Source organism: Pteropus medius, unplaced genomic scaffold, assembly GCF_902729225.1.
Source record: "Pteropus medius unplaced genomic scaffold, Ma_sr-lr_union100, whole genome shotgun sequence".
In the NCBI taxonomy this organism is placed as follows: domain Eukaryota; kingdom Metazoa; phylum Chordata; class Mammalia; order Chiroptera; family Pteropodidae; genus Pteropus; species Pteropus medius.
This window is the reverse complement of record NW_024349802.1, coordinates 704,954-715,063: the sequence shown is the minus strand read 5'-3', so window position 1 is coordinate 715,063 and position 10,110 is coordinate 704,954. Positions and strand designations below refer to the sequence as shown.

Sequence of the window (10,110 nt, the reverse complement as noted above, 5' to 3'; positions counted from 1 at the left end):
GGTCAGTGTCGTGGCCTCACCCTCGCACAGTTGCCTCGCTGCCCAGCGCTGTGGGGGCCCCTCCGCCCTCCAGCAGGCACCCCCCACACCACCGCGGCCTCGGGGCTCCCAGGTTAGGAGTGGGGCACCCAGCCCAGCAGCAGGATTGGGGTGCCGAGGGCGCTGGCGGTGGGAGCCGGCCGGCCGGAGCCGTGAACAGCAGCAGCGCTCAGCAGGGGCAGCGCGCACGAGGCTCCGCACTCGAGTAGTTTTGTTGTAATTCACGGAGGTGCAAACTTCGGAAACACCACAGGAAGTGCCGGAACAGTTTGCAGGTCTATAAAACACCCTCGCCTCCCCCCCGGCCCTCCCCCCGATGCACAAGAACTGCGGACCCTGTGCCACCCCACGGCTCTGGGCGGCAAGCTCACGGACGTTGGGCAGCCGACGGCAGGGCCGGGCGACCAGGCCTGCGTACAGCTGGAAGTGGTGAGGGACAGGCTCAAGTCAGCTTCGCGCCCTGCCAGTGAGGCAGGCAGCGGCCACCAGGAGGCCAGGCGGTCCGTGGGCCTCCCGCCACCATCACCCGTAGTCGGAGGGGCCCAGGTGGCACCTGCCCTCCTTGTCCGGCACGATGGGTCACACCAGCCTCTTGTCACCATGTACCTCCAAGAGCACAGTGGCAGCTAGGTGGTCAGACTGTAACAGTGGAAGTGGCGTGGCCACCAGCTCGGGTCTGTCCGTGGGAAGGTCGGTGCTGGGCTGTCATTGTGTCCCTCTGGTGGACCTGAGTCTCCAGCGCAATGAGTCACCTCCTCAGGGCTGCAGGCTCCTAGCCGCTCCCGGCCGAGGGGCAGATGGGGCCGCACATGGGCAGGGAGGGGCGCACCTCCTCACCGTCCGCCGAGGCCTCGCCATCCACACGCCCGGCCTCGGGCGCCGGCAGAGGCTGGCTCGCGGGGTCCTGGCCCCTCTTCAGCCTGGAGGGAAGCACAGGCAGGGGCTGTGTGCAGCCTCACCAGCAGGCCCGGCCCACTTCTCAGCGTCCACAGCCTGCCTGGGGACTCTAGTGTCCCTCAGGGCCACGGTTGGAGCAGGTGCTAGGCCTCTCTGTCCAGGCAGAAGCCCCCTCCTGATGGCAGATGTGGGGCCGGCAAAGGGCAGGCGGGCTGCAGGCACCCGGCCCAGCAAAGCTCAGCTCATTTCCAGCCAGGAGCTACAAGGAGGCTAAGTTTAAGTCAAGTTCTGGGGGCAGTAATTTTGGAACAAGGCTTTGCAGAGAGCTTGGCCAAGCCCCATTTTTACCCGGGCCCTGACTTCCAGAATGGTGGCCAGGGTCCTCAACCAGTGCCACATGTCATCCTGGTCATCGAAGCAGGACAGAGCACCAGCCAATCCTGCTCATCTTTCCAGCCAGAGCCTAGAGCCACCTCCTCCAGGAAGCCCTCCGGCCTCACCCTGCCACTGCTCCCCCACAGGGCTCTCTCTCCACCCGGAGCCGTCTTGGCTATTTGTGGCCTGTTGTCTCTCCCTGCCAGCTGGCCGTGCCCCTTCCGTCCCACAGTCCGTGGCATGCAGTAAATGTTTGCCAAGTGAGTGACTGAGGGCAGGGTGGGGGTCGAGGTGACTCTGCAGGGGCCGCCAAAGAAGCTGTCCGCCCTCGTCTGGGAAGGCCACCAAGCATCTCCCCAGGAGATTCTGGCCACTGGCCCTAGTTCAGGACGAAGGTTCCCGAGGACTCCCCGCCACAAGCTTGAGCGGGGTCCCTGTCCAGGGTGCTGCTCGGACCCCCAGGAGGGTGGGATCAGGGCCCCCAGGCCCTTCGATGCCACATGGCTACTGGGGTCAGGACCTGCGTGGCCAAAATCACCTTGGTCCATTGTCCCAAACTCCTCTCTGCCCCATCACCCCCCACGCACACGCAAGTGCACACAAATGCACACGCACGCACCCCCCCACAGACACACGTGCGCATGCACACGTACCCACACACACGTGCACATGCGCACTCACTTTTCTCTGTTAAAAATGACAAAGTCTTGTTGGATCGCGTCAAGGCAGTCCTGGAGGTAGTCATTCTCCTGTTAGTCAGAATGAGTAGTGGGCGTCAGCTTCTTTCTGGCCCCTCAGGTGGGATCCCCCCTGTCCCTCCTGTCCCCATCTGCTTCTCCTCCCGTGGCCTGTGCCTGTGGCTTTCTGCTGAGGCCTGAACTCTGCCCTCAGGAAGCCGTAGTTCCCTCCTGAGGGGAGTTTGCAGCTCCCAGGTGACCCTCAGCCAGTGACCAAGGATTTCCTGTGCAGAGGCCCAGCCCCTGCCCCAGGCTGGATGCCGACATGGCTGGCAGTGACTCTGCGGCCAGATGTGGTGGGAAACCACACCTGGCTTGGCCCTTCCCCGTTCCCCGGCCCAGGCTGGGTCCTCTGGGTGCCTTGACCCTTGTACACAAATTCCCTTCTCGGAGTCTAATCCCAGAGAGCCTGCCTGAGAAGGCCGGCCACAGGGGCCACGCTGAGAGGCAGACTCTCAGACAGGACTGAGCTGGGTCTCGCACTGGCCAGATAAACACGGAGCCTTCGCTGGTGGCATGTGAGTGTTGGGGGGGGAGGTGCAGGAGGAGGGGCGCTGTGGCATGCGGGACAGGTGGGGCAGGAGTCGCGCGGCCCATGGGTTGCTGGCCATCACTGGGCACTAGGGACGCATGAGCGCGTGACAGGCTCAGCCCGCCCATTTGCAGCCTGGGGCACGGTGTGCGCAGATGCCCCGGCCCGAGGCCTGAGCTGCACCCTTGACCAGGTCACACTGTGAGAGCCTCGGGGCTTCGGAGCGGCTGGCCTGGGCCTCGGGACTTTGGGATGGCCGTGTGCAGGGCTCTCCGGGCACCTGTGTGCCAGGGGCCTGGCGGGACACTGAGGCGGAGAGGGCCCCGCGCCCGGCACTCACGGACTGGGCACTGTCTCTGCTGCTGTCCCGGGACCTGCTCTTGGCCAGACGCTTCTTCTTCTTGTGCAGGGGCCTCGACTCCAGGATCATTTCCTCCAGCTCGAAGGTGGGGTCGCAGTGCAGGCGGCCTTTCTGTGGGGGCAGGGCGCCGAGCTCACCCCCGATCCCAGATTCCGCCAGCGCCGCCACCGCTGCCGCCCAGCCGCCCGCCAGCTTACGTTGGGCACGAAGCCGGGCTCCACCTTCTTCTCGCCCAGGTGGTCCCACAGCACACCGGCCAGCGACGGGGCCGCCCGCATGTCCTGCAGGCTGGAGACCCGGTGCTCGGGGCTCACAGCGAGGAGCTGGAATGAGGCCCGCGTCAGAGCCCGCCGGGCCGGGGGGCCGGGGAGCCCGGCACTCGGCATTCAGGACCTCAGGGCTCAGGCGAGGAAGGGTGGCGGGGGTTTCAGGCCAGCGACCACGTCAGCGCAGTGACACGCCAAGGGGACAATGTGGTCTGAGGGGACGGGCCAAGCCCCTGGAGCCCAAGCAAGGCACAGGGCCCTGCCTGCCATCTGTGGGGACGTGCTGCCAAGATGCGCCAGCAGGTGGCAGCCTCGGCCTGGCTAACTGCAGGACGGTGACAGGCCAGTAACTAACTCTGTCACAGCCGCCATGAGGCCCCGGGGTTCTGAGTGTGGCCCAGTGGGACAGTGGCTGGGCCTCTCACACACCGCGGGCCCAGTCTGCGGCTTCCCCAGGCGTGGGCTTGGCACGCATCACCCTCACTCGCCACGAGGGCCTCGGGGTGCCAAGGTGGCACCAGGTGACCTTCCTGTACAGGGAAACCAGGTGCAGAGGCTCCCTGGGGACAGGGAGGGGCCTCCGGCTGCCTGGACACAGCTCAGGGTTGAGGGTCTCTGGGCAGGCGCAGGGGCAGGGACTACCCTGTGGGCCCGGCATCAGCGGCTGCGGGCCTTGCATGTCCAGGGTGTCCTCCCACACCCGCTCAGGACGTGGCCGGTGGGTTCAAAGTGCGGCTCGGGGCAGCTGCGTGGCCACTGGAGGAGCGGCTCCACGGGAGGCACGCCGGAGGCAGCGGCACAGCCCCACGGCCCCGGGCGGGGTGACCCTGGGCTGCTACAGATGCCTGCGGGCCATGGGAGGTGCAGGGGCGTCCGGGGTCTCCCCCGCTTGCTCCTGGGGGGTGGCCCAGCTGTTGGCAGCAGGCCCTGGCTGCTCGCCTCCCACAGAGGAGCAAGGGGCATGGGGTCAAGGCACAGCACAGCCGCCACCCGCCACCTGCCACCCACACCCTCCCCCCAGCACACGGGGCAAACTTCACGCCTCAGTGCGGGTACCTGTGAGACGGTGACGGACAGTGTCCCAGAACCAGGCCGTGGGGCTTAAATGAGGGGACGGCCCCCACGGTCCAGCCCACCGCCAGTGCTCAGACAGGCCGGGCTGCTACAGGACAGCCGGCCACCCCACAGGCTGCTGGCCGCTGCAGAGGGACACCACCCGCCAGCCGCCCTCAGGACAGGAGGCCCGTCCCAGCCCACACTCCCAGGGGCCTCACCTTCCGAAGCAGGGCCACCATGTCCTTGGACCAGGAGGGGACGTACTGGACGCTTGCGGTGCTGAACAGCTGCACCAGGGACTCCACGGCATTGCCCGAGTGGATATCGTAGGGCCTCTGGGCGGGGGGCACAGTGCTGTCCCTATGCCCGCTGCATGTCCAGCGCACCCTCCCATCCCGCTCAGGACCTGATGGGCAGGTTTGGAGGGCCTTTTGCCCCCAGGGGCTGGCCAGGTGGGCTCTGGAGAGCCGAAGGGCCACCTCTTTGGGGACGGGGACCTGGGGGCAGCTAAGGACACGGTGCCCCGGGAGGCCCCCACGAGGGGCGGGAGGGCAGCTCGAGGCCCAGGCCAGAAGGAGCACCAGGACGCACGTGGGAACTGCAGGCAGCTCCCACCCTGCCTGCCCCCAAGGCCGGCACACAGCCCCACCACCGGCAGGAAACCCCAGTGACCCCTTCCACCATCCTCAGGCCTCACACGGCCACCCAGACTCGCGACGGAAAGCACTGTCCTTGCCAACGAGAATAAAGCCACCCCTGAGACCCTGGGGGTGCAGCCGCACCCCTCCCCAGGCTCCCGGGCCACCCCGGTGTGCATGCAGCTTGGGGTCTGGAGGCCAAGCGGCTACATACCCATCCACGCAGCAGCTCATAGGCCATCACCCCCACCGACCACCAGTCCACCTCGAAGGAGTAGCCGGTCCCCCCGTTGACGAAAGACTGGAAGATTTCTGGAGCTTTCCAGAAAGGGGAGGGGCGCTAAGCGTCCCCATGCGCAGGCCATAGAGCTGGGCCGGCAAGCCACCCTCCCCGCGCACCCTCCCCGCCAACCGCCCAGATCAAGTCGGGATCCCAGAGCCCGCGTGGGCTGGCCATCTCAGCGTGGCCGTCACCCACACGGGTCACGCGGTCTTCCGCGTGGATCAAACACAGCTGTTCCTATCACCTACGGCTGTGCCCTTAGGGGAGGGACCTGGCCCCGGCAGCCACAGGGAGCAGGAGCCGCGGGCTGGCAGGGCCTGCGCTGGGCGGGGGCCGCGCTCACCCATGTACGGCTTGGTTCCGGCCAGCGCGGTGGCCCTCTCCCCGTCCTTGATGATGGTGGCGATGTTGAAGTCGGTCAGGTGTGCGTGCCCTGGGAGGAGAGGGGACATGCTGTCCTGGGGACAGACGCGCCCTGCAGGCTGGGGGCTCACCTGCGTCGGCCTCCCGCCACTGCTCACCTTGCTCGTCCAGCAGGATGTTGTCGGGCTTGACGTCTCTGGAGAAGGGGCAGGAAGGGGGGAGACGCGTCACAAACCCTTCCTGTCCCTGCCCTGGTGGTGCTGGGGCTCCTCTAAGGGCCTCCACCCGGCCAGAGGTGCGACGTGGGCCCCGGGGAGATGCGAGAGCACGAGGCCCCCCCCCCACCTAGAGATGTGCGGACAGAGCTGAGTGAAGTTCTGGTCCCTGCGGGGTCGCCCCAGCTTCCGAGACCAGAGCGGCAGCAGGGAGATGCCGGCCCTGGACACGCGGGCAGAGCCCCAGGCCGGACGCCCGGGCAGACGCTCCTCCCGCGCCCGGGCTGCACGCAGTGGGGGCTGGGGCGATGCCGGGCCTCACACGGTCCGACTTGCAGGCACCCAGTAAGGGTTTGGTGCCTGAGCCGCGACCGGGGAAGGCGACCGGCATCCCGCGGGGCAACAACGCATGCGCCTCGCCGGCCGCCCTCTGCGCACACGGAACTGTTTTGCTCGGACGCAGCGTCATTTCCCCAGTTCACCTGCTTTCGGCGAATGCTAACGTCCGTGTGAACTCCCCAGGGACATGACGGACCTCTGCCAGGAGGCAGCAGGGATCCTGCAGTTACACAGACCAGGCGAAGGCCACCCCAACGTGGCCAGGTCCTGGGGTCCCCAAGAGCCGATGGCTCTCTGTGCTCAGCCCAGCTGAGACGGGACCCACCCCAGGTGGCCATCAGACAGATAGCTGCTGGGCCGGCCTTGGAGCCAGGGGCCCATCAGCCCGGGCGCCACACCTGGAGGCAGGTCTGCGGGCGAAGCTGGGCAGAGTGCCCAGGAGCCAGCCCGGCAGGGCTCTGCCGGAGGCTGTCGCCCTGCAGGTGGTCCGCCCCGGGCCAGTCCCAGCCCGTTGAGGCGGGCGCCCCGCCCCGTCGGTGTGCACACCTGTGGATGATATGCTGGCTGCGCAGGTAGTCGAGGGCCAGCGCCAGCTCGCAGATGTACAGCCGCACCGTGTCCTCGGAGAACTGGACGTTCTGCTGCAGGTGGTAGCGCAGGTCCCCGCCCAGAAGCAGGTCCACGACCATGAACATGTCCTCCTCGTCCTGGAAGGAGTACCTGAGGGCGCCGAGTGGGGAGAGCCCGAGTCACGGCTCCTGCCACACCCGACAACCCCCGGGCAAGGGCCCCAGCTCACACCCGCCCTGCACTGCGCACCCCAGGAGCAGGGCCCTGCCTGAGGCGCTGGGGAAGGTGGCGGAAGGTGGCCCAGTGGGGACAGAGGGGCCTGTGGGTGGCCGGGGAGAGAAGAACACAGCGCCATCTCGGGGCCACGTCCTCCCTGCCCTGCCTTCCGCTTCTGCCCTGGAGAATTATTAGTGAAGAAACTGGGAGAGCGAAGTGCCAGACAAGGGGCTGCAGCCACGATGGTGGCGGAGACAGTGGAGCAGCAGGACGGTGGCTGCAGTGACGGCGGTGGGCTTATGGTGAACATGGTGGGGTACAAGGGGTGATCTATGGTGGGGTGGGGTGATCTAATGGGTGGGGCATGGGTGCGATCATGGTGGGCTGGGTGACAGGGCGGTGGTGGTGACGGTGGTGGGGGTTGATCTATCGGTGGCAATTTAGAGAGGAAGAACAGGCGTGCTGGTAAATAAGAAAGTGAGCAGAAGGGGGCAGGAACATGGGGTTTAAGGACCCTCCACTCTAACTTTCTCCGTGAGTCATCGAGGCAGCCCTATTGTTTGTTTCTGTGGGTTTTTTTTTTTTTTTCATTTTTTTTGGCAGGGGGGAGATTGTTCTTTTTTCCTTTTTGTTTATGTATTTTTGTGTCTCAGAGATAACTCTTATTGTTAATCAACTTGCTCTTTCTAGAATGGTTACAAAGCAGTCACGTATGTGATGCTCCTCTCGGTCCTCTGCAAGCCACCCTGTCCTCACTCTCAGGGGAGGCAGCCTAGAGGGTGGTGCAGGTTGGGGCCTGGGGAAGAGGCACAGGAATGGGACCGCGGAGCAAGAGGACTCAGGATGCCAGGCTCCCAAACAAGCCAGGTCTCCTGGAGAGCCATGGACAAGGGCCTGTGGCCTCCCACACACACGGGCCAGGCTGCAATGGCCCCACCCCCGCCTGGCCCTGGAAGGGTGGCAGCATCCCCTGGCAGGCCCGCCTGTGGCGAAGGTGGGGAGACTAGTCACCAACCACAAGGGCTCACGGCCCCACGTCACCCCACGCAGGTGTGTCACCTGAGCGCACGTCCAAACCTCCACACAAGGTGGCCCAGGAGCCGTTCTACCCCTCCAACCCCCAAAGAGGAGGGGACCAAACAAGGGCAGAGGGTGTCACCCCAGGAGCCAACGCTCCTCAGCACTAGGCACCACTGCCTCCCAGAGAGGCCAGGGCGCCCAGAGGAGATGCTCCCAGGCCCTCCTGTTGCAGAAGGCGCAGTGCCAGCGTCGTGGCCGCAGATGGCAGCCGTTCCCGCAGGCTGTGAGCTGGCTCCTGCGGTGAGGCCCTTCTGCCCCATGACCTGCCCCAGGGCACGATCCTGCCTTTGAAGCCGAGGCATCTGACTTGGCCTTGGGCCACACTGGAGGGTTTAGGGGCACTTGGACAGCCTGGCCTAGAGCCATTGTCCCAAGATGCTGAAAACAGGGCCAAAGCCGTAACAGCTCGGGTGCCCGACAGCCCCTCTGCCTGCCTGGAGACCAGATGGCCTACAGGGCCGCGGGCCACAGTGAGCAAGGTTGGCGGGCACATGCGGCCGGGGGCGAGGAGCCTGAGGACGAGGGCCTTTCCCTCATGCTCCTTGGCCTGGGCGGCTTCGGGCTCCGCCACTCCCTGGGGACACTGGAGTCTGGTCGGTCTCCCTGTTGTCACGCAATCACCCAGCTGGGGAGAGCCACTGAGCAGGGCCAAGCGACTCCACTCGGGGTGGTGTGGCCGCCATCCGCTTTGACATCCCTCCTGCACCTGACCCCCAGGAAAGTAATGGGGGGTGTGTGTGGGCTCTGAGGGAGTCCCCTGAAAGACCTGCCAGGGCACGGCGAACACGCTGCTGTCCCCAGACTCCGGCTGGCTGCCTCTTCCTCTGCCTTCTGCTCATGGACTCTCAGGCTACATTGGGGGGATGTTCCAGTCTTTCTGGGGCACACTGCCAGAGCCCGAGTGCATTTAGCAGGGGCCTCTCCAGCTGCTGTGGGCGCCCATGCCCGCCAAGGGCCCTCGGGAGGCCCTGCCGTCCGCGAGCACACAGGCCTCAATGGGAGGGCGCTGCGGGACACGGTGCCAGGGAGGACAGGGACGGCCCGGGCAGCCTACAGGTCCCACACCTCCTGGGGCTGGTCTTGGTGCCCCTGCTGTGGCGGACACTCAGTCAGCCCCCAAACTCTCCCCGCTGACTCCCAGAAACTGCGGGCGGCGGGCCTCCTCTGTGCGCGAGCCCAGACCTCCTCATCAACGGGGGCCGCAGAGGACACCCGCACGGCCGCTGGCCCAGGCCCTGGGGTGAGGGGACGGGGAGGCGGGGCGCAGGGGTGGGCCGCTTGCTCACCAGAGGTTGACCAGGAAGACGTGCTCGATCTCCTGCAGGATCTCCAGCTCCCGGAACACGTGGCGGACGGCGTCGCGCTCGATGCACTGCTGCTTGTTCATGTACTTCATGGCGTACATCTTCTCTGTGTCCCGCTTCTGCACGATGCACACCTGCGGGGGGCACGGCGCGCTTTGGCACGGCTGCTGCAGGCTCGGCTTTGAAACGGCTGATGTCGGTCTTGGCGGGACGCACGCACTGTGCACAGGCGCCCTCCGAGGGCAGGCGGGACCCAGCCCGAGAGCTCAGCAGGCAGGGCGGGGGCCTGCGGGCCGGCGCTGGTGCCCGCACCCCTCGCCAGCCATGACCTGGGCAGGGGGCGTCACCGTCCTCAACCCCAGCACACCGTCCCTGGGGCTCAGAGCAGCAACCGGCCTGGAGGGTGGTGGTGATGAGTGACAGGACCCCGCAGCCAGAGCCCTGCACCCAGGAAGCCCCCGTGAATGACAGCTGCCATCTCGACATCCCCACCCCTCCCGGACGGCAGGGTCCCCGCACAGCTGTCCCATCCCCCTTGTGCACCGAACTGCAATGGGTGTCAATCAGCCATGCTGACGGTGCTGGCGTGTCACTACCTGCCCGGCAGAGAGGACCAGGCGAGGAACACGAAGCAGCACAGGACCAGGAGACGCGCGGCCTGGGGCTTCTCATGGCCAAAGAAATTCGATCAGAATTGGGGGCAAAGATCTCCAGGGGGAACCAGGATTCATGCACAAGACAGTAGGCTGCACAGCCACCACCGTGTTCCCATCCAAGTCATGGTGAGACCTCCCAAGGACATACCCCAGAGCCATCTCTGAGGTCCCCACAGCCCTCGG

At 66.2% G+C, this 10,110-nt stretch overlaps 1 protein-coding gene across 2 annotated transcripts; it reads right to left on the bottom strand.

The window, feature by feature from the left end:
• Positions 1–240: 240 nt before the first annotated feature.
• STK32C (serine/threonine kinase 32C) lies at positions 241–9,453 on the bottom strand. 2 transcript variants are annotated; one of them, XM_039835973.1, is made up of 10 exons: positions 9,254–9,452; positions 6,648–6,821; positions 5,706–5,743; positions 5,528–5,617; positions 5,116–5,219; positions 4,482–4,598; positions 3,139–3,264; positions 2,921–3,052; positions 1,993–2,060; positions 241–959 (listed from the first exon to the last, which is right to left on the bottom strand). In XM_039835973.1, the coding sequence occupies exons 1-10, from the start codon at positions 9,370–9,372 to the stop codon at positions 812–814; spliced, it is 1,116 nt and encodes a 371-aa protein (XP_039691907.1). In that variant the 5' UTR covers positions 9,373–9,452; the 3' UTR covers positions 241–811. The 2 variants fall into 2 exon arrangements, with proteins under 2 accessions (XP_039691907.1, XP_039691908.1); XM_039835974.1 differs by lacking the exon at positions 4,482–4,598 and having other exon boundaries at positions 9,254–9,453.
• Positions 9,454–10,110: the final 657 nt, after the last annotated feature.

Bases quoted from the DNA above. Each gene is read 5' to 3' on its own strand.
- STK32C (XM_039835973.1), bottom strand. From the start codon at position 9,372: ATGTACGCCATGAAGTACATGAACAAGCAGCAGTGCATCGAGCGCGAC. The intron at 5,220-5,527 runs GTGAGCGCGGCC...CTTTCTGGAAAG, and splicing joins CGGAACCAAGCCGTACATGG to CTCCAGAAATCTTCCAGTCT. The intron at 2,061-2,920 runs GTGAGTGCCGGG...TCTGACTAACAG, and splicing joins GCAGAGACAGTGCCCAGTCC to GAGAATGACTACCTCCAGGA.